At 35.6% G+C, this 24,853-nt stretch overlaps 1 protein-coding gene across 2 annotated transcripts; it reads left to right on the forward strand.

The window, feature by feature from the left end:
- Positions 1-346: 346 nt before the first annotated feature.
- On the forward strand, positions 347-22,048 carry LOC149777667 (uncharacterized). 2 transcript variants are annotated; one of them, XM_089938233.1, is made up of 4 exons: positions 347-514; positions 2,420-2,637; positions 3,409-3,569; positions 21,901-22,048. In XM_089938233.1, exons 1-4 carry the CDS (start codon positions 463-465, stop codon positions 21,971-21,973), a joined length of 504 nt encoding a protein of 167 aa, XP_089794359.1. In that variant the 5' UTR covers positions 347-462; the 3' UTR covers positions 21,974-22,048. The 2 variants fall into 2 exon arrangements, with proteins under 2 accessions (XP_089794359.1, XP_089794360.1); XM_089938234.1 differs by lacking the exon at positions 21,901-22,048 and adding an exon at positions 6,111-6,348.
- The last annotated feature ends 2,805 nt before the right edge of the window (positions 22,049-24,853 follow it).

The following is a 24,853-nucleotide window of genomic DNA, read 5'->3' on the forward strand; positions in this document are numbered from 1 at the left end:
TTTCACCCACAGGATGTATGTTTAAATGTAACTTTCACTCCCGGCATGACCATTTTGAGCACTTATTAAAATGCTATATATGTCATTTGTGAAATAAAAGTTATCATTATCATTATCATTAGTAGTAGAAGGAGTATTAATGAGGACGTATAGATAAGCCTGATGACACAAGAACGTTTGATCTGAATATTTTTTAAAGTTATATTGTTGAAATAGCCAGCTGTTTTCTGCACGCCGTAAAATGTTCATTATCTTGAAAGTTTCAGTTATCTAGACGCGTGTGATAAAGTTTGCGGGGTCATTTACGGGACACTACGTGGCTGAGTACGAGCAAATGGTCGGTCGCACGTACGTCTATATATCCCGTGTAGGCGGATCCGTTGTATTTATAGGTGTGCCATTGCATTTCTAATACACCACTGCTTTGGTAAGCATTGTAGTAATCTATACACCCATTTGAAGATGAGACTGAGCATCGCGTTTTCCACTGTGGTGGTGATTTTCTTGGCATGCGGTACGTACGAGTGTTTCTTTTTCAATCTCATTTTGTTCCATATGTTTCTGTTTCTTAGTGGACAAAATATATAAAAACAATTTTAATGTTTTAGGTATACCAATTGTGCGGTCACAATATAAGCGTAACTATTCCAAGATGCTTAAATGGATTCAGTTGAAGCAAATACGTACATTTTAGATTTGACACAAATTATTGGAGCGTACACATCATGTCACTGAACAACCAAATCGCTAACAAACACATGACGGACATATTAGAGTTCTTTGTCAAGTATTTAGATTCTTACTTGCTAAATAATAGATGTAATTTTCAGTAACATATTGAGATATCATCTCCTCACATTTTTGTAATCACAGCAATAGTTAACATTTGTTACCATGGAATCAAATGTGTGTAGAACAAACAAATATAATACTTACCTATATAACTCGTGTACTAGATGTAATTGGGGAACACTTAATAGTGAACACAACTACATGGTCTTTGTGAAACTATTTCTTGTTGCTCAAGTTAAATTCTATTTCCTCAGGAGATTTTTAGCTTAGCTATTTATTAAATAGCAGTAGACATATCTCAAGGGATTTGAACTGCATTCAAACATATAGTTGTGTGTTCCTGCAGTTCAATAAGTTTTCAAGTGAAAGCCTGGGATTCGTAAAAGTAAATATGTAAATGTGACTCAGTTTCTTCACTTTACCTCCTTGATAGGGCTTGATTGCTTTGTTCAAGTTAATGTATTTATGCAAATAGTTATATCTGAGTAAATAATTTGCGTTTTAAAATAGTGTATGTCCATTCATTATGTGGAGAAAGCTAATCACGATATCCGCACTTTTGATTATACAGTGTGATTGGTCATGTCTGTCATTCTGTCCGTCTGCCAATCATTCCATTCCTGTGTTTCAGCTTCTGTCAATCATTCACTCGTCTTTTTTTTGTAACCTGACAACGATGGAGATCGAATAATAATACTTGGTTTAATATTTCACTAGAATAAAAAGATGACAAAAATGGTTCCCAACAAAAACTCAGCCAACGCGGGTGGAAGACGTAAGGGTTTATCTCTTGTAACACGAATTCCATATACACTGATTGAAAGAGGATGATCATATCGAGTGTGATGATTCATTAGATAAATAGATAACAAGGAAGATTTCAAAACTAGGATTAACTCATCGAGTATTATGGTGGTTGGGTTGGGAGTTAAGGATCAAATTTCGGAAGATAATATGGACCCTTCTTATAATCACAACTTTGCAAACACATATGTTTGCCTGATGGTTATCACGGTTTTTAATAAAGTTTAACGAAGCTAGCATATGCTAGTTGACGCGTTTTAGGTAATGTAATTTAAATTTTTAATTGCAAGTACAAAAAAAGGTTTCTACATTTTAATTCTTAATTTAATGACTAATACATCACGAGCACGGAAATACACATATACAGGATGTGACAAAATATGTATATCAGCTTTTTCAGAAGTACTTATTACGTAATTCCTTCGTATCAATCAAATAATTTGCATGATACGTTCATTAATTCAACCATGTCATTATATTTTATGGACACAAAATTTAAGATTATTATTCGGTTTCGTCCAAAGATGAGAAGTGCTACTAATCGTTTTAACCTCTGCATTGGGGAATATTCATTTGTTCTCATTATTTCAGCAGTAATAATGCTTCCTGTAACATATATAGTGTTTGTAATTAACAGTTTCAATAACATTGCTAACGAACCAAAAAACGGCTTATATATACAACCGAGGGCGAGTCAATTACAATAACTGTTTTAAACCTGAAATGTACCTATGTGATTTGAGATGGGAGGGAAAAACTTGAAGAGTCTGCTTGACAGCCAAAAATACAATTTGAAAATTCGTGTGTGTTCTCTTTCTTTCAGGAAGTGGCTCGGCTTTACAGACGTTTCGTGTATACACATGTCCGTTGCATTCATCACTCAGCTCACTCGACAGCTGCAAGAGCGGGAGGAGAGATGCATCGTACGAAACCCAAGTAGAAAAAAAAAGATTTCTAGAAATAGATGCACAATATGGGATTAGACACGCATTTGTCCAGATCGGAAGCGATTGCTATGACTGGGGAAACTGGAATTATCCAGTAAGTTTTGCGATGTCCTTTATCTTCTATATAAATCAATTTTAAAGATATGTAGTATAAAATATGTCCAGATCGGACTTGCCATGATGGGAACTATACAATAAGATTACAGTTTTATTTCCTAAAAGATAGTTTCAATTTTAAACACACCTATGTCTACTTGATACTATTTTCAGCCAGAGAGAGGGAGAGGGAGACAAAGAGAGGCCATTAACCATCGGCATAGGTTTGAAGTTTGTGACATTTGTTTGGAAGGATTAGTCTCTAGAAAACATGGGCTTTTTAAGTGTTACATGAAAGGATTATGTCAAAATATTAATCATAACTGAACGTAAAATCAGAGTAAAACATGTTTGCATTACAGGTTTACATCTTGAAAGGTCCATATGCACATAAATGTAGTTTTATAGGCTCATACGTTTCATTTTGTTCGTCAAGTCCTGGATCGAACCTTCCAAATAATACAAGATCAGGACGAACAGCCTGCAGGACATTTCAACCTTTATTGCATGTACAAAACATTATGGTATCACTTGAATGCAGTTTAAGCAAGAGATTTCAGAAGCAATATGATAGTTCTTTCAAAGAAATGTTAAAAATAAAATTTAAAATTAAAAGAAATTCATGTGCTAATTAGTAAGAAAAGATATCAGATTATCTACAGTTTGGTTGGTGCTGAACGTTTGTACACTTGCATCAAATTTCAATTTTTTCTACTCATCTATATGATGCCTGGGTAAATCTATTAAATTAAATCTCTTCTTTTCACAGCGAACACTGGATTGCGACGGACAGGAGCTACTTTGCTGTTGGCAGCACAGAACGTTAATGTTTACTTGGCCAACTAATTGTCCAGATCGGGTGCACGAATTTGAGACAGCCTGGAACGCAACTGCAAAAACTTATGACGTTTTCAACTGGAACTGTCAGACGTAAATATATATATATATATATATATATATATATATATATATATATATATATATATATACTTCACTTCTGTCATCCAATAGATTTAAGATTTTTAGTGGTGATTTAGGTTACTAAGATTTTTTGAATGACTCAAAATCGTACATATAGCGCATTGATACTTTAGGCGATCAGTATTTAATTTACACGCTGTTCTAAGTGCTACACAATGTGTTTATGCCTAACACATGTTGACATATTCACCTTTTGTCATCACGTGTGAAAATATGGTCTTGGCTTGTAATCTGCATTTACTTTGCTATAGCAAAATGTGTCTGAGGTTCTTTGGTCAGTTTAGGCGTCTACTGGATTGATTGGGAGTATTTGCTTTAGTGTGCCTCACGATTCCCCAATAGGTCATTGTGTCTGAATAATGTGACCTAGTTTCAGGTTGTTTGGATGGCATGTCAGAATAAAACGTATCCTATCAACATTTTCTGTTTTGCCATATTTTGGACATTGCGTTTTCATTTGCTTGGACGTTTTGTTCCCTGCGCTCTCAATCTCCACATATCTGCTTTGATAATAAAAGTAGGATATAAATCCAGTAGTAGAACGCTTCTCTTCCACTAGCCATACGTACAGAGACAATATACTAGCTGTCATTGCCCTCAACCGCAACTCGAGTCCCAAAACGAGGAAATGAAAGGTTTCTTAAAGTATACGCTGCCTACGAACATAGAAAACACACCATTTAAATGAACAAGACTCTAAAGGGCTTCCATATGGATACAAACTAAAATCGTTTTCTGTTTAGAGCCATTGCTTTCTTTGACTAATTAAGTCGTTCATTTAGTTCATTGTTTAGTCACTTACCTATAATTTGTACTTCTTGTAGATCTATTATTATTACTATTATTATTACTATTATTATTAATATTATTATTATTATTGACACAGATTATGTTAGTGGTGTTGGTGTGGTTATTTCAAGAAAGCGACAACGACATGTCTGCTACTTGACTTAATGTTAAGAAATAACAATATGGTGCAGTGCCAAAATGTTAAATAACACTTTTATTCGACATAGAATCATGTACATTTTTGTAAAATCGATTTTGTGTTTATTTTAACAATATAACCGGGATGGATTTCGGATTTACAACATAACACTTGATGGTGATACAAATACAATGTTTAATGATGAATGACATGACCTGAATGAAGAAAAGAATTATGATTAATACGTGCGTGTGTAAGATCACAATATTCAACAAAATAACATAATCTGAACGAACATAATACCTAGTAATGCACCAAATGAAAATACAAATAAACGACCTTATTCAGTACAAGGACAAAAGGTGAATGATTCACATTAATTTCACACGACGGAAAGAATGATGTGTTTTATTCAAATAGTAAATAATTATGCACTTTACTCATAATAAAATGTATTTACTCAGATAGTGACAAATGAGGTATTTTGCTCAAATAGTAAAATGAAAACAAAGGAACATATCATAGAAATATTGCTACAATCCCAAACACTGGGTATTACAAACCCGAAAATTAGCCCAAAACCAAAAGATTACACGCATGGAGTTACACTCTGCGTCACCAGAACACTTAGCTAACAGTCACACTGGTCAATCGAGCAATCAGCATTCCAGGTAGTCACCGACCACCATTCAATTTCTTGGCCAATCAATCAATCAGCGTCCTCCAATCGGTCAGCAACGCCAGATCTCCAGCAACTCAACCAGCAACACTGTTCCGTCAGCTCTGCGGCTGCAATGGTTCAGCTTTACATCTGCTATGGTCAACTTCTGTGTTTAGCTCTACAGCTAGTACCACGTCGACTCCGATCAGCTGAAATTAAATCTAACACCGTGTACTATGAATGACACTTGCATATATGATGACACGTAATGAGGTTATATACGGTAAGCTATAGAAATTACATTGTGGGCACGACATTAAAAAACCAATAAACAGGTTCAGAAGTGAACATACCTGCGTCCGATGAGAATCCTATGGTACTAAACGCCAATATAAGTCTTTTGCTAAGTCAGAAACAAGAATGGAAAGAATTTGCATTATACTACGTCAGCCGAAGCTACATAGAAAATATACAAAAATAAACGTGGTTGAGCAATAGTTATAACTCATACACAGGAAAGTAATAAACAACTCACATACCTCTACAGATGAAGATGTGCAAGTGCTTTAAGTAGATTGCTCACTGACAAGACGCTCCGAAATGTGAAGATTTAGTCTTACGGTGAGGCATTTATACACTGATGATGCAGCCATACATCGTCTGTGCGCTGGAAGTATTCGGTTTTTCCCCATCGCAAGCACTTCGCACGTGCGGCAGAGGATCCTAAGTCACTGTTTCGAAATATTGAACAATATACATAAATCACCCTTGGGTATCGTTGTACACATAAAACGTAACCAGAGTACATGTATTTAATAAAGGGATTTATACAATTTAGTGACATTTATTATTTGTCATGGTTGTCTATCTTTTGTATTTTCTATTTTACCTTCATTTACAGATATTTCATGACCGCTCCGGTGGCCTAGTGTTTAGAGCGTCCGCCTCGGAGGTCCCGGGTTCGAAACCCGGAGCAGTCATACCAAAGAATGGTACTAACAGCAGCCTTGCTAGGCGCTCAGCATTAAGATGTTAGTGTCAGGACTGGTCGGCCTGGTGTCAGGATAATGTGACTGGGTGGAACATCATGCTACGTCTGCGGCAAGATGCCTCAGAGCTAGTGTCACAGGATGAAGCCGGGTTGGGACTGAATTAGGGAAGACACCAAAAGCAACTGCGTTTACAAGATGTTTATTTATTAACGCAATTTAAATGTTAACAAATCTGACACCATTATAAACAAAAAGATAAGGAAAATTATAAAGTTCCTAACATTGAAATTATTAACAACAATTAACTCAACGAGAAAAACTCAAAAACATGAATTTAACAAATGGAATTTCAAAACAAATGTTAATTCAGCGGGGCGGGGGAACAGACCAAGTTTTTTCACGAAATAAAGGCTTCCACAGAGAAGTTCTCCGTAGAAACCTTAATTTGTCAAATAAAAACCTTCTACGGGATGTTATTAATGACATTATCTAGATATCATTATTAGTCCAGTAGTAATATTTAACTCCAATAATAACCTTTGTCTGTGAACACCTTAGCGGTCCGCCCACCCCTGCTGCTCCTACGAGATAAATCTTTAAAATATCTTGTCGAGACCGATTCGATATCGTGCTCGTGGATCGTGCAAATTTATTGTTATAAATCCGTGCGGAGTTAGCTGAGCATGACTAAATAGATTTTTAAATTTAACTATGTCCATGTCACCGTTGCACCAAGTTTGATGAATATTTCTTAGCGTGTGCGTGTCAACGCCGTTAAATACCGCTAAAATGTTACAGTTATCTCTAATTACGTTTGGTATCTGCGTGTATCGCCGAGTTACGTAAATAACGTCAGTATTTTTATGTCGTCCACAAGAAAATATCCTAAACGGGTTTGCTTGTTTATCCAACATAACGTCGTCGTATACAACTAAATTGTTAATTTCCCCGTTAAGATCGTCCATAGATGGCGCATCATTGATATCGGTGATAAATTCAATAACATTTTCACTTATCAGCGACGCGTTTTCGTTAAAATCCTTTAATACCTCATAATATCGCTGATCGTCGACGCTTGGTGCAACTAAATATAATTTATCCCATTTTAACCATCTCATTATCAAATTCAACAATAACTGCGTTTTACCAGATCCTGATGGTCCAATTATTATCATTCTAATCGAATTTGGCAACGCCGCATGATGTTTGACTGGTTCACGTTTTTTTGTGGCAGAAAAATCAATTACATTCATGATATAATTATCATGGATCTATATTGTGTTAAATGTCGTTCAAGCACGGGCACAATCGATTTAACTACGGTTACTACACGAAATAACAGATTAGCGGGAACAGGCAAATGTGAAGTATGTGGAACAAAAAATTTTAGATTTATTAAGCGAGAAAAACCTGTTAAAAAAAAGCGACATGGCGGTGATATCGCATCAGGATTAACAAGTTTACCTGGCGCTCCTTGGGCAAAATATCCTGGAGAAAAACATATTCCCGGATATAATTATTGCGGACCAGGAACTCGACTTGATCTTAGACATGAAAATGATATGCCAAAATCTGGCGAGGAACCCATAAATGCCATCGACGATGCGTGTCTTATTCATGATATTGCTTATCGAAGCGGCGATATTCAGCAAAGACATCTCGCTGATGTAAATTTAATTCACGCGCTAAATTCTATACCTAACAAAAATATCAGAAAAATTGGCTAGCTGGATAATTAAAAGCGCAATGAAAGGCAAATTAATGTTTGGCGCTGGTTAGAAATAATGGAGTCAATTTATTATTCTCCGGCTGGATTTTGGCGTGGCAAATCAGCAATTGCCAAACTCGCCAAAGCAGCTAAAGTAAAAATTCCCGTTGCAGCGTAATGGTTATCTAAGCAGGCCGTTTGGCAGATTAATCTTCCTCCGCCAAAACGAATCGAGCACGCACATTTCGACGTTAGCGTACCTAACGAAGTTCATCAGGCCGATATAATGTTTCTTCCTCACGACGTCGTTGACGGCAAAACTTACAAATACGTGCTGACCGTCGTTGACATCGCTAGCAGATACAAAGAAGCAGAGCCTCTAATAACTAAGACAGCCACCGAAGCCGCAAACGCATTTGACATAATTTATCAACAAGGACCTTTAACTTGGCCAAATTTACTTCAAGTTGACCCTGGTAGGGAATTTTTTGGCGCGGTTTCATCAATAATGAAAAGAAAATAGCACAAATATACGTCGCGGGCATGTTGGAATTCATCTAGATCAAGCGATTGTTGAGCGATTCAATAAAACGCTTGCTGAGCGATTATTTGGATATCAATATGCGGGGGAATTTATTTCTGATGAGCGATCTCAAGAATGGGTTCAACGATTACCAGACGTAATTAACGCGATAAATAACGAAAAAACAGGAACAATAAAAATGAAACCAGCAATAGCAATTACGAAGACAATTATACCAATTCAACGGCGTGATTTTTCAACTCGGCCAGTTTAAGGTAGTATTATTGTTCGATATTTATACAAGTACGGCGAAGCTGAAGGTGGCCGAAAAAGAGCGACCGATCCAGTCTGGAGTGTTACATCACATAAAATATCTGCCGTAACGAGGTCATCAGGAAGGCCGGCAATTTATTTTCTTGATTCGTTAGCTCCTCAGCGAGGATTTACTCGTGAAGAATTACAAATAATTTCCGCACATACTCAATTACCACCTAAATCGCTTAGGTAACGCGCCTGTTGCATTCCAAACACGCCAATGTGACGTTTTCTCGGTTATGGCCGAGACTATTATTTTTCCTATTAATGGTAAATTGTCGATGATCATTTTTTTTTATATTTCCACGCCATTATGCAGTTACAGACCGCGCAGTGATTGTCCTGCTGTTGCTTTAGCATTATTATCACGTCCACGTCAAGGTCGAATTTGAGATTATATTTTTTATCAAACTGATTATAACTGGACAATTTTTTCCTAATTATATGCTCGCAGGTTTCATCATTAGTCATCGTCTCATCTAAAACTATCCGCGCTAATTGAGATATTTTTGTAACTCTTGATACGGCTAAATAAACCAAATTCGACCATTTTATGCGATCATCAACGATCCAAACTCGAGTATCTATGGTCAATCCCTGCGATGAATGATTTTGTCATTGCACATCCAAGCGTCCACGGAGATTTATTTGCGCTTAGTGCATCTTTGACTAAATTGATATCAACGGCGACGATGTCATTTAGTACTAAAATTGTTCTTTCTTGCCCTGGCACGTCAACGCTAATATTTTGTTGTCGCGTATCAGCTGGCCGATAACATAACGGCACCGGCAGCAGGGGAAATTTATCCTGTTGATGCTGAAATAATTCTCGTTGAAGTTTATCTCGAACTATTTTTCTACTGGCAACTATCAAATCGCTTGGCGTCCATGATAGAAAAAAATCCTTCATTGATGTTTCTGGAATTATTTCTCGCATTATGCTGCATTGAATTGTATTTGACTGTAATCGAATCAATTTCTTAAATTCACTCAATGCCGCATCGAGAGATCTGTAATCGGCGTCAACTTCCTCGTAGTAGTCAAAGAAATTCTTTAGCCAGTTATGCGGCGATTTGCCATCAATTGGACCTGGTTGACCTTGATCTCCGCACATAATTACGGCGGTATTTTTCAGCAATAGCCAGTCGAGGAATAATTTTAATGTTTATAGCGGAACCGTACAGATTTCATTATTACCGTATTTATATATTTGTTGCCCATTCGCGAACAACTCCATGTGCCGCCGCTGTATTTGAAATAGCTGTGATAAGTGCAAGAATTAACTCCACGTTGTTTCATTTCCTTTGCTAATCTATGCGTCGGTGTCAACACGATCAAGTCGGAGTTTTAAAATAATTCGATTACTCGAGTTGTTTTACCTGATCCGTCTCACCCGTTTATGTAGATAAATTTATATCTAGATGCTGGATCATGCACGCACGGTGACGAAGAAATTTCTAATATTTCTCCATGACGATATTCGTCGGCGTCCATGACATCGGCGGATTCGCAATAATCAAGAATATCTTCGTCCTTTATTCTCCACGTGCCCCAACCATTACCAGATAATTTTTTCAACAGCGATGAATATTTTTTATCAACGTAGAACGAAACAGTAGCTACTCTAACTGCGTTATTAGGAAATTTATTTATCATGGAAAGCAAATTTGTACTTACAGATGCGAGCATAGAAGATCTTAAATGAACATACTGAGGTGATTCCCCAACAAGATAACTAACTACAGTACCTAATTTCGTTCCGTCGCTGAGATGAATATTTTCTCGACTACAAAATGTATTTTTTCTCAGTTGTATCAGCAATTATAAAATCTAATTCAGCGTCGTTCATTATTAACCTGCAATGATGTCGCTGATGGTCATACGCGCCACCTTCGGTAAATTTTCCAATTATTCTCCTAGCTAGATCTTTTGCGTTGTCATAATCAGTTGGCAACCAGACTTCAGTTTGTTTTTTATTCGATATAATTGCTTCACTGATCATCAACGACGTTAACATGGCCAAATCTAGCATATAGCGTAACAACGCCGTATGAACCCAACGTCGTTGCGAGAAATGCCTGCCAAACCAAACGTAACAGATTTTATGCAAATTATCGGCAAATTTAAATGATACGACGCGAGCGAATCCGGTAATGGAAAAATCTGGCAGCGGGCCATTAATTGATACTCGCGTCATTTCGCTGCAAGGATGCCCAAATTGAGCAAAATATTTAGCGCAATCGCCGTATCCTAGAAAACTTCCAGGATAACACGCAACCATGTCAAACGATATCATGTTAGTGTAATCATATTTAGTGTTCCATAATCCGCCGTGACCGTATTCGATGCAGCTTTGCACCGCGTTGGTTTCCAAAGATTTCTTTCCCTGGCAGCCTGAGCAGCGACTGATGGAACAGTAAAACAATTAGATATTTGATGTGAATTTATTGAATATTTTTCTGCTAATTCACTCATTAAGTCATGAAGCAGCTTATTTCTGTACACGCCACCGTTAGGCCGCACGAATTGGTCGTATTCGTCATCGCTACGAAACAACCACACCGACACTGGATCTGATTTGCTTATTTCGTGAATAAAATCAAATATTTCCACGGAATTTGTGGAATTTTCCGAATAAAACTTGACAGCACAATCTCGCGGAAATATCGTCACCGCGCTCATCTACGCATGAGAATTATGATCGATTATGTTAATTGGCGCTCCTCGAGATTTATACGGAGAATCATATAAAATTTCTCCCGATAGCGACTTTACTGTTATTGGAAATTTCAATTTTCCCGACAACGCGGCAACGTCGTCTATTGACGCGCCGTCAGCGACTGATTTCGCCCAAGTATTTATTAAGGATAATCTTAAGTCAATTAAACCAGATCCGCGTTTTGTATTTTTCAAATGCTCTATTACTCGCTCAGCCACGCAGTTTATCGAGGATAATTTCATCAAGGGTAGATTTTTAACATCTGGTCAATTATTTAACCGATAAATTCCATAAACAACCGCGGTGCGGTGACCAGATAAAATCTATCGTAGTATGGTTTATCTATGCCGGTTAACAAACCAGGCTTCGAATTAGCAGATAAAATCACATTTTTTCCCGCTAATTACAGGATCACGTTTATCTCGGATAACCCAGACGTCATCGGACATTTGTGCGATAAATTTTATTCCGAATATAAATTTCTCACCGGCGTGGTTAGTTTTAATGTAATGTAATCAATAATACTTTTCTCCCGCTCATCGGTCATGGTATTGTTAATTTCGTTTGTTTTCCACGTCGTCCACGTGTGAATCGCTTTATCGTCCAAAAATTCTTTCTTGGCTTTATTAGCGTCAGATATATCAATATCGGCTTCGTCGAGGTCAAAAAATTCCATGTTATATTTTAGACTAATATCTAATACAATAATGAATCATTGCAAATGGGTATTGGTCGGTTCGTTATCCTGCTGCGAAAAATCATTCCAGCGTGAATTCTGCGGCGAGCATATGCAGGCTATTCGTGTAGGCAATTATGGACCAATTAGGTGTATAAAATGCAATATTGGATTACGAGGAAAAACTCGTATTTGCTCGAGTTGTGGTGGAAAACGCTACCGAGAGCTTAAACGACATTATGACAAAAACTCTGTTGCTAGCGATAATGCCATCAAATGCGAAGAAGATTATTTAAATAGGTTTCAAGGCAAATTTTGATTTAGACAAATGATATTTAGTAGATGAATAAGATATTCATGATCCAACCATCGATAACTACGAGGCATCATACGACGGTGTTGTCAGACACTGCAAATTGAAAAAAAACACTCGGTAATGTTAATAATGCTGGTTATTTAATGTTTAAAGCCGGAGACAAACTATATTTATGTCATACATTTATTTACGATTGTTTCAACGGATCAATCAAAAATAATCTCGTAATTGATCATATTGACGGAGATAAATTAAATAACTCAGTACAAAATCTCCAAGCAGTTACACAAAGTGAAAATTTAAAATCAGGAAAAACCGGTAGGTGTTCAAAAGTACCTAAGGCAGTTAAATCAGTAAATATTGAAACCGTCGAGGAAATGATATTTATATCTATGAAATCTGCCGGCAAATATTTTGGTATTCATCCTGCCTCAGTGCGACATGTTGCGGAAAAAACAATCTGACATTTTCATATAAATTGGGGGACTGGATCAAATTTGATTATGTTCCTCTGATTTTAGATGATAAGATTAATTTTATTTATTTTAAAAACGTTATATTTATAATTTTTTTGCATTAGAAATATAATATTCAGTATAATGAACGAAGAAAATATCAGTAATGTAATTGATGCTATTGAGAAATTAAAAATTAAAGAAATAGCACTATCGGACGAGTTGGATGCTGAAAATATCATCGCCGACTCTGAGACGCTCGCGCAAAGCAAACACGAGGGCATGTACGTTCTACCGGCTGAATATAAATATATATAAAAAAAAATTCATTCAGCGATGTATCAGTCGTTGGCGTCCGTCGACGAGTCGTCGATAAAGGATTTCGCGCCGTTATCAATTGCCATCGAGAAAATAAGATCAGAGTTATCTGACGAATACGAGGCAAAAAAAGTTATTAATACTCGCGTAAGGCAATTAAGAAAAATAGTAAATAACAAAAAGTAAAATTATTTATTTACTAAAATTATGTTTTTTTTACTAAAATTATTTATTTACTGAAATTATTGTTTTTTTTAACTGAAATTATTGTTTTTTTGACTGAAATTTCGTGTAAATACCCCAACAAAATATAAAATTTACGCAATTACTCGATTTTGACCACCAAATACCCCATCAAAATATAAAATTTGCACAATCTGCGCGATTTTGACTACCAATTACCCCATTAAAATTGTGAAAATTAAAAAGAAAAGAATATTTTACTAATATTTTTTGGTTTTTATCTGTTTTTTATTTTGTTGTTTTTTATGTAGAGAGATCAGGATTTTACTAGCAGATTAATGCTTAAAGTTTCTCCGCGCATATCAAGTAGATTCCCAGATTAAACTAAAATTCTCGATAACAAACTATTATGGCACCGTAGATAAATCGGATTGATTGGTTCTTGTATAATTAAATATCCTGGTGGATCTTTTGGCGAAAACGAGTAAAGAACAAATCCTTGTTGAGCTTGATTTGACACTGTTGCGTCGACGCTATAGCTGTTTTCGACGTCACAGTTAAGATTAACGCGACGACGCTTGTTATATTTACGATATCTGGCGAAATATGTCGTCCTTCTCCGTTTTCACTATTATCATGCTCAAGTACACTTGATGGTGGTAGTTTTTTTCTCCACGCGGCATGTAGTTGAGAAAATGACTGGTCAATGGTGTCAGTGACAGATTTTTTTCATTCAGGTGCGTTATATCCGGGAAATTTAAAATTTGGCAACGTCGCTTCTGTCAGCCCGTATGCGGTTAAAAATTACTGTTTATTATCAGTTTTCTCATTTATTATTGCCTGAATTAGGTGATAATTAGTGCTTTCCATGTCGTACGCGAATGTATCTAAATTTTTCGCAACCTCGATGATCTTATCACAGGAACCTGATATGTCAAAAATACACTCCTGAAGATACTTCCGCAGTTGTTGCAAATGTTTTTTATGATCCTTAGTAATCTGATCGAATAATTCAGTGATTAGCGAAAAAAGAAACTCCCATCTCCCATATTATTCGGATAATAAAAAGTAAATTTCCACAATGGGTCATTTTCATTAAATTTAAATGTGCAGTTCCATTTCTCATATTTATACACATTTTCACGTAAATTTCTCATAAAATCTGGATAAGTACCACCATAGGATGTTCGCCCTGAATAATCTTATGGATACGCCGATGGTTTTTCATAGGGACCAGGGGAAAATAATTTTCCACCTGCTACAAAATCAGATTTTTTAGGTTCTGGTGGCGCTGGCGGTGCTGGCAGCGCAATTTCAGGCCAACCTAGAACGGTTCTAATCGTAGATTGATAAATATCAACAATATACGGTGCCGCTACCTCGATGATCGAAGTTAACGTCGGTTCGTGCACAGTTATTTTTATTCCAGGTTCATCTCCGGTTATTTTTTTTTTTTTATCCTATATAACTCATCATTAATTTGTTCAACCTGATACCTACCTGTTGGTAATCCAATAACGGTCCAATCTGGAGTACCATCGGGTTTATTTTTATTAGCGAAAACAAATGAATTATTTGATGATAAACCACCAAATGATGTTGATCTAATATTACGCCAGCTATGATAAACTCGCAGCTGCGACAGCGCAATCTCGTTGACCGGAATTGCTATCGGAAAATTATTAAATTCCGGCTTAGTCGAGCTTGCCGATATCATCGTTGTTACTCGCGGGGTCGTGTTTGTAACGATCTGAGATAATTCCGATATTATTATTATCCGTAACTTTAATATCAGCCTGCGAATAAATTTTTATCATCGCGGAAAATTCGTGATCAGAGATAACTCCGTCGTTGAGACTTTCTGATAGCAACGAAGATAATTTCGTATACGCGATCGTTGCCGCGTATAATTTTACCACGTACGAGGATAATTTTTCACTCGTGCATGATATTTTTTTGCAATAATATTAAGGACTCCAGCGAGCGTCGTTGTCGCGCAATTACAAATTGTAACTGCGACGGGCGCCATCATTGTTACCGCGGATACTACTATTCCAGATCCGGCAACGACGGCCGATACCGAGTAAACAACTAAGTCGATGATAACTAATGGTCGCTGATATTTTTTTATCTTTGCCTGGTACGTATCTATGATAAGTTTTAACGAATTCTGCCACTCACGCGCCTGATTGTATCTGTAATCGGACGGCATCATTATTTAATTTATATTGTGAACAATTGAGGCGACTAGGCAATAAATTCCATGCACCACCATAATGGCGTTGGCGCTATTGTTGTTCTTTCGAGCGGTTCTAACGTGAAAGTTTCCTCGACGTTTTTATTTAGCAAAATATTTAGAAATCCAAGAAATCTGTCGCTGATATGCCTCCATTTGTACTCTTTAGCTATTATTCTAAATCTTATCGAGGAAAAAACGTACAATCGATATACACCAGTAACTGATGCACTGTATTTGAAGATGTTATCCTCTGGTTTCCACGTTAACGACCCCGTCTACGTTACAAATGATATATTATTTACCTGCGCTGGGGTTATTTCTGCCGGAACTTTAATAAGGTTAGTTTTTGCGACGATTTCGGGAATCATTGCTTCAGCTCTCTTAAACAGCTCAATATTGACATCGATGTCAGCAAGAGATTTATTGATGCTATTAATGTCAGTGTCGTATTTTGCCTTATCAATTTTTGAGACATTTAAAAGATCAGCGTCAGTTCTTAAATTAGCAATATCTTCATTGGTTTTTTTAAGATCCTTGCTGTATTTTACTCTCAGTTTTTTCATCGATGGAGGATCTTAAAAGGGTTGATAAAGATACTATTTGTTTAAGATCCTCGTCGTATTTTACCTTACCTTTACATCATTTTATCTAATTAGCCATTTATCTAACTACTCGTTGTAATCGTCGACGATTTCATCAATTAAATTTCTATAAACGTGAACATCCATGATACCGCCGAGAAATAATCGCTGACAAATATCAGTTGCCTCATTAATTATTTCTGGTGAGTTATTTCCAGCTCGTTTCCCTCCATCAAGAACCTATAGCCGAGAAACGTCGTTGACGACTCTATCTGGGCAGATAGAATTATAACCGGTACCGGTAAAACCCAAGAACTTTCATCACATCATATGGTTCTTCTTAAGGTTCTTCTTGAGGTTGTTCAAATGTTCTCCCAGAAATCATTGAGCCATACGGGGAAAATCGTCCCACAAAATATTTTTTCTCAAATTGTGAATTCCTCAATTTTGCTATTTCTCTTGTAAATTTCAAAACATCTGGATCATTAGGATTAGGTTTAGTTTTCGTGGAATATAACACTTATTTCTGTTCATTTTTTTAGGATCATATTCTGGAATCAGATATTCGCTTCTTCGTTCATAATCAAATGCAGCAATTCCAATTAAAATTTTTCGATGTTTAAAAAGATCAAGGGCTTCATCAGTGAATATTGCATTAGGCGCAGGTTCTTCCTCTCAAGGGTGGAGGAAGTTTATATAAAGGTTTTTCTTTAGGGGTCTTCTTAGATCTTAATTTTTCGATTTTTAATTCCCTTTCTTTCTCAGCTGTTTCTCGAGCATATTCTCTTCCTAATTCCATTCCTCTTAAATATTGTAAACATTTTATCGCCAGGAATTAATCTTGGTATATTTCTTTTATATTTATGTACGATTGGTGACCTCTCCTAAATGTTCATTTTTTAAATAATTTTCTCTGAAAAACATGCATCTGCAAAAAAAAAACATAATCTTGCAAGTCATTATCATCTCTTAATTCAAATTTTTCTATTACCCGAGCACCATCCTCAGAAAATTTTGATTTAAGAATTTCAAGTTCTGTTTGAACTTTAGCTTTAGGTGTAACTCGAGGTTGACGCGGAGGTACAATTGCAGGAGCAACTGCGGGCTCAGGAGCACCTGCAGGCGCGGGTCGAGTTTGTTCAATTTTTTCAATACCGGAAGAATAGCCTTTTTTCTCACATCAGTATCTTCAAATATCTCCTAGTAAAATTTGCTCGGTGATTTTAGTTATTGGTTTGAATAACAACTCAGTCGACTCGGTAAATCCTCGCCTTGCGTCATCAGCGGCACGCATTTTTCGCTTGACAGATTCTTTCAAGGGAAGACATTTTTTCAGTATCCCTAATCGCTCTCGTGCTAATCTAGCAGAATATGGTTCTCCGACATCCATTAATATTAATATACCAATAATTTTAATTAATCATCATAAAAAAAATACAAATCGGTCTCGACAAGATATTTTAAAGATTTATCTCGTAGGAGCAGCAGGGGTGGGCGGACCGTTATGGTGTTCACAGACAAAGGTCATTATTGGAGTTAAATATTACTACTGGAGTAATAATGATATCTAGTTAATGTCATTAATAACATCCCGTAGGTTTTTATTTGACAAATTAAGGTTTCTACGGAGAACTTCTCTGTGGAAGCTTTTATTTCATGAAAAAACCTTGGTCTGTTCGCCCCCCGCTGCTTTAATTCCTATCACCGATCAACAAAATAGAAGTGATCTACACCCCAATATAGAGTCTTGAATGTATCGTTCATACAACGATATTGAAATGCATGTGAATTTGAATGCATCGTTCAAATAACGATTTTGAAATACATGTAATTATGAACCTATCGATCGTAAACCGATATTGAAATAGGAATGAATGAAATTATGAACCTATCGATCGTTCATATAACGATAGGAATGAATGAAATTATGAACCTATCGATCGTTCATATAACGATAGGAATGAATGAAATTATGAACCTATCGATCGTTCACATAACGATATTGCAAAAGGAATAAATAAAATTATGAACCTATCGATTGTTCACATAACGATATAACAATAGGAATGAATGAAATGAGATGTAATAGTGGAAATAACATGGAACACTATATATAACTATCGTGGCGCCCATTTGACGTCCAAGATGCAATTCCGGTTCCACTCGCTCTAGTCAATGGCCAGAGAAGCACCCACGCATGGTCCGCTTCTCTCATTCTGTTGAAGGATCCCTCGAGAGCCCTCACATCACAGACCCGATGGTCGCAAAGCCCTGGTCCCTCGCATCGAGAAAACAGTCCACTCTTCCGATACAACGTCACCAAAACACAGGAAACCCTAAAGAGTTCTGTGACTCCACATCAAACGATGTATAAGGCATAGCAGGCATGTAAAAGCATCTCTACAGCTAGTGACTCCACATCAAACCATATACAAGGCATGGCATAAGGCAGCTAAAATTATAACAACTAAACCGTGTAGAAGATATCACACGGTTAAGTACTTCTGCATTGATATATGTTGCGCATGCGCGCACATGAATTCGTTGCCCATTACATTAATCGTTCAATGCATGTAGCTTATAATTAAATATCAATTTGTTTGTTCAGTTACAACAAATAGCTAACTCGAACCAGACTATAGTATTTCTAATATGGCGTTGTATCGCCTAGGTATTGACTCTGTAGAATTTAGAATAAATTCTAAAACATCTAAAGTATGAAACAATTGTCATAAAACGAATGCATAAATTGCATTACCTCTACAGCTGGAGATTTGCTCCCGTAAAGTGTTTAATTGGTGTGGTCCTTCTCAGAATTAACATCATTTGACGGACCCCCTAGTTCCGAAATTTAGAAATGTTTGTTTATTTGTTTTTCCCCCTCGATAGTGTGTATGTTTGTTTTATTTATTTTAGAAATTTCATTTTGAAAGATTTTGATCTAGGGTTTCTACACCTGCCTAACTAGTGTATCATTTCTCCACAACCCAGGCTGGTTTTTGGAGTTAATTATACAAGTGATCCGGGCCAATGGATCAATGGTGTCCAGTGTGTGCTATGCATTTATTGCTATAGTGTTTGAAGGTTTTATCCCTTTGTGTTTTTGTACGGACTGGTTTATATGATCAAATTCCATTCGAGTTCTTATTTTGCTTCGTTGAGTTTGTAGAAGCATTTTAGTGTAGGCAGTAGGTTGGAAGATAGGTGTGTGAGAAGGTGTTGAATGTGTTCTTTTTATTGTTATTTGGTTGTGTTAGAAAGGTGAATAAGTAGGTCTATAATAGTATATACGTATATACTGTCGTACAAGGATCTCCTTAGGTGTGCTAACAAAAAAAAAATCATAAAATAATCAAATTTTAGTATCAAGTTAAAATCATAATTTCTGAGGTTTTAAGTTAAAAATCTTCCCTTCTCGTTTTCATAATGTAGTTGATGTCTAACAAAAGCAGTCTCACCTGTCATCGATCTTTCGTGCTTTTACCTGTTTTTTAATTAAGTTGGGGTAATCCAAGGTGATTACCTCGCCAGTTTCCTATCAATAAAAGTTCTGTTTTCTCATGATTGATCGCTGAACCAGATGCTTTTCCAAATTTTGTGAATTCATATTGTAGATGTTTTGAAAGAAAATCCTTCTCTGGTAAAGTTGGTGCAGTCGTCTGCATGTAATAGTTTTAAATTTTCAAATTTGGTATTTTTGTTCCCTTAATGTTGGTGTTTTGGTTGATGCTCAGGGATTCTATTGCTATTACATAAGCAGCATAGACAGGGGGCAGCCATGTCTGACAGATCTTTTTCTAGTAATTTCCTTAGTAATCGCTCCATTTACTATTATTTTAGAGGTGATATCTTTATACATAGCTTTGATCCAGTTTATCAAATTTTGGCCAAAGCCACATTTTTCTAATGATTTAAAAATAAAATTATGTTCTCTTCGATCGAATGCCTTTTCTTCATCAAACAGATACATTACTCCCTTTTCTCCTTTATCATTTAAAATATTTATTATTTCATTAATTGATAAGAGTATTATTCGTAATATTTCTTCCCTCCCCCCCACAGCTCTGGTTTATATCTATTGCCTTGTTTAAACAATTTCTTATTCTATTGGTTATGATTTTGATAAAGATTTTATAGTCGTTATTTAGGAAGGTTATCGGTCTCCAGTTTTTTTTTTTATCAATTCTTTGTCTCCCTTCCCTTTATAGCTTAAAGTAATAATTCCCTCCCTTAGTATTTTCGGCATATCCCCTTTTAACAGTATACTGTTATATAATAGTTCTAGAAAATCAACTAATTCGTATTTAAATGTAATATAGAAGTCCGAGGTTATGCCGTAGGACCCTGGTGATCTCTTTTTGAAGGCTATTAATTGCTTCTAAGTTTTCGCATTTCTCATTATCTTCTGTTGTAATTTGCCTATAATTAGTGTTTTCTATATAATTATTTATTATTTCCTTGTTGATATTTTGAGATTCATATATTTGTGTCGTATTGTTTTATGTATTCTAAAATTTATTTTGGTGAATGATGTCGTTTTCTTGTATTGATTCTATCTTTTTATTTTCTCCCCTTTTAATTTCCATTCTTCTGTATAGCCCTCTCCCCTTTTATATATATTCCCATATTTCCCGGATATCAATTTTATTCCCTGTGTAATCTCTTTCAATTTTCTCCCATTCATTGATTATTTCATTATCTAATTTTGTTAATGGCCTTATAGATGTCATTATTTCTAAACATTTTTCCTTTAGACATTGTTGCTGAGGTTTTTTTTTTGTCTTCCTATGATATTTCGTAATTCATTTAATTTCACTTTTGATTGTTTCCCACTCTTTCATTATGTCTCCGGTATACTTTTCCTTGAAAATCTTGAGGTATGTGCGAACAGTGCTCACATAGAGATCATCCTGCATGAGCGCACTGTTCATTTTCCACACTCCCTGTTCCCATTTTATAGTGTTCAGAATAGTTATTTCAAGTAATACTAACTTATGATCTGCTATTTTTTCGTGTAGAATTTCACATTTCTTAATTGTATTTGTCTCATGTTTAGATATGTAAAATGTATCAATACGACTTTTAGTATGGATTTGATAGGTATTGACTCTCTGTAGAATTTAGAATAAATTCTAAAACATCTAAAGTATGAAAACAATTCTGTCATATAAAACAAATAGTAATAAAGAACATTTCATTACCTCTACAGCTGGAGATTTGCTTCCGTAAAGCTTTCTGACAAGAATCGGCGTAATGTAATTTGGTTATAGAGAATTTGCTCTATATGTACACTAGAAGTGACAGATATGCGCAGCTAGGTACTTAGGTTTCCCGCTGCAGGAAATTTGCTCGTGCAGCATGGTCTGAGTTTCGCTCAGGATTTCGAAATAACTAGAACCGAAAAAATATACCACCCTCGGGAAACGTTGTACGCGGCAACGAAACCCGAGTACATTTTTGACAACATATACATATTGATATAACTCATACACAATGTCGTGACATCTAGACATCACTATAAACTGTCACACTGCAGACATCGTAGCGATATCACAGAAAAGTTGTTTAAGCCACGTTGAAAATCCAAATCACACACACACACAGACACACACAGATATTTCATTGTGCTTATATCTCAAGTTACAAATATTCTTCACTCTTTCCAGATACACCGTTCAGCTGAAAGAATTTCTTATCAGCTGTCCCCAAACAGTAAGCATCGCTGTTTCTGCTGGGTGATTGGACAATAATGTCATTGCTAATTGAACATAATTTCTGTTCCCGAAATAAGACAGCAGAAAATAAAATGTTTGACTGACCAATCGATGTGTCATGTTTTGAATAATACAGCTTAGTTGACCATTGTTTATTTTTGCATACTATCCCCATCTTTTCTAGTGTGTGTGCATTAACACAATATTTACTATGTTTCATTTCTCTTGCATTCAGCACTGTCACTCTAGACGGTACAAAACCAAACTAAAACGTAATTTTTAATAAATAAGTACCGAGCAAACGAAATAAATATAATGACTGAATGACTGCGCGTACTTAAAGAACAATACACAATACATATATATATATATATATATATATATATATATATATATATATATATATATATATATATATATATATATATATATATTCTTACGTTTTTAGGCTCTCAAAAACAGTAACAAGAGAAAAGTGAAGACAAGTTTTACAAAATCCAAAGAATAATTTATTTCCTTAGAAAACAAGGTAACAATGAGGAAAAGATCTTGCGGTTTTAAGAATCAAATCCAAAAATAATACAAGTGTAATCCAAGACTTAAAAATTAGAAGTCTAAGTAATAAAATGTTGTAATGAATTTTAGTTCGAGACCCGACCAACATCCTAAATGGAAGACGATGACTTATAGTGTGGTCAGTATAAAACTGAAGTGCCAACAGTTATATGTTGAGCCACAAAAAAATAATATTCCAGCTTTGAATTCCGAATACAATGTCAAAAAATGTATTTGTCAAAGAATTATGTATAAGCACTTAAATATCCCAAGGGAAAAGAATTAATCTCGTAGAATCCAAATAATTTCAAGAAAATTTAAAATTAAACTCCAACTGGTCATAACAAACAAAAACACCTTACATCCAATTGTTTAAGAGCCCAACTAAAAAAATTTCTCAAAACATCACTTTTAAATCGGGCTACAGACGCCAAGATAAGGCCAACCCTCTGGTAAAACCAGAATTTCTGCATGTTTAACGTCACGTACTCTCAGTACAGCCTCAATTTCACTCTATAAATCACACACTAAGAACGAATAAAAAATAATAAAAAGAAGTTGTTTCTTGATTCTGAATCAAGGTTAGAAACTAGGTCAGCATTTGATACAAAGTTCTAATATTAGGTTTTCGAAAAACTGAACTGAATTACTGGAAAATATCAAACCCAGTAAATACAATTACATTGCAATAGCATGTGATGGAATATAAAAATATCAAAACTAACAAACAAGCACTTAAATTAAATCAAATATAAATTACATCAAATAAACACAACACTTCCCCCATAAATAGAAAATAAAGATTTATAGAATAAAGCTTTCTTTTTACCATAGATTAATTATACATGAGGTTAAAAAATGCATAAGAAGCACTCTTATGAATTATACACAGTGTATATGAAATGATACATTTCTGAAGACGGGAAAGTGCATCTGCTATTAAATTATATTTTTCCTTGATGTGCCTGATGTCATTATTATATTCCTGTAACAACAAACTCAGCCTTACTAGTCTTTGATTTTTTTTATCTTGCTGAAGAAAGTAACGGGGTTGTGATCACTAAACACAATAATCGATGAAGGAGCTGAACTAATTTAAATTTCAAAATTTTGTAACGCCAATTTCAAAGCCAAACATTTCTTCTCGATTGTTAAATAAATTCTTTGGTACGTATTTGATTTTTTAGAAAAATAGCACACTGGATGATCAACATCATTTTCATCTTCTTGAATCAATACTACTCCAACTCCAATATCACTTGCATCAACGGACAATTTAAATGATTGACTGAAATTTGGATTTGTAAGAACTGGCGCGCTTTTAAGTATGGCTTTTAATTTATCAAAAGCTTCCTGACATTTTTCAATGCAAAGAAACTTGCTCAATACATTTCTCAGGGGTTCAGCAATTATGGAAAGATTGGAACAAAAAGTTCCTATAGGATCCAGACATACATAAAAATCTCAACAGTCGCTTTGTACTAACAGGCACAGTGAATTCAGAGATAGCCTTGACCTCAGAATCTATAGATTTAATTTGTCCATATCCCAGGATGTGTCATAGAAATGCTACACTAGCACGGCAGGACTCACTTTTGAACAAATTAATTGTCAAACTTGCATCAGTGAGTCTGTCATGGAATTTCAGAGTTGTTGCTAAATTTTCTTTCCAGATATCGTTGTAGATGATGATATCATCTATGTAAATATCACAATTATCTAGACCAGAAGTTATCATATTAATTATACGTTGAAATGCACTTGGCGACCCTTTCATCCCAAACAGCATCACTTTATATTGATAGCTTCCATCTGGAGTCACTAATGCCGACATTTCCTTTGCTCTTTCGGTCAGTGAAATTTCCCAAAATCCTTTCAGAAGGTCAAATTCGGTGACATACTTGGCATTTCCGATCTTATCAATACAGTCATCGACTCTTGGTAATGGAAATTAATCTATTTTTGTCATACTGTTCACCTTCCTCTAATCAGTGCACATGCGGAAAGTTTTATCTGGTTTCGGAACAAGTATACATGGTGAACTAAAGTCACTTTTGTTGGACTCTATGAAATCATTCTCAAGCAAATACTGAATTTCTTTTTTCAAGTATTCCTGTTTGAGAGGGTTAATCCTGCACGGGTGTTATTTTACGGGTTTGGAATTTACGATTTCAACGTCATTGAAAAGTTTGTTCTTGTAGGAACATCTGGAAATAAGTGCTCATATTCAAATAATAGCTGTTTAAGTTCATTTCTTTTTTACTGTTGCAAATGTGAAAGTTTCTGCTCCAGATCTTTCATAATTTCTGAATTCCAAGGATTTGTCCCTCCAATATCAGTAGAATTCGAT

Source organism: Sinohyriopsis cumingii, chromosome 17 (assembly GCF_028554795.1).
Source record: "Sinohyriopsis cumingii isolate HCF-2022 chromosome 17, ASM2855479v2, whole genome shotgun sequence".
NCBI lineage: Eukaryota > Metazoa > Mollusca > Bivalvia > Unionida > Unionidae > Sinohyriopsis > Sinohyriopsis cumingii.

What these genes read in the sequence shown, in the direction of transcription:
- LOC149777667 (XM_089938233.1), top strand. Translation starts at nt 463, where the DNA reads ATGAGACTGAGCATCGCGTTTTCCACTGTGGTGGTGATTTTCTTGGCA. An exon ending in GGTGATTTTCTTGGCATGCG is followed by an intron (nt 515 to 2,419) that starts GTACGTACGAGT and finishes TCTTTCTTTCAG; the next exon opens with GAAGTGGCTCGGCTTTACAG. An exon ending in TTCAACTGGAACTGTCAGAC is followed by an intron (nt 3,570 to 21,900) that starts GTAAATATATAT and finishes CACTCTTTCCAG; the next exon opens with ATACACCGTTCAGCTGAAAG.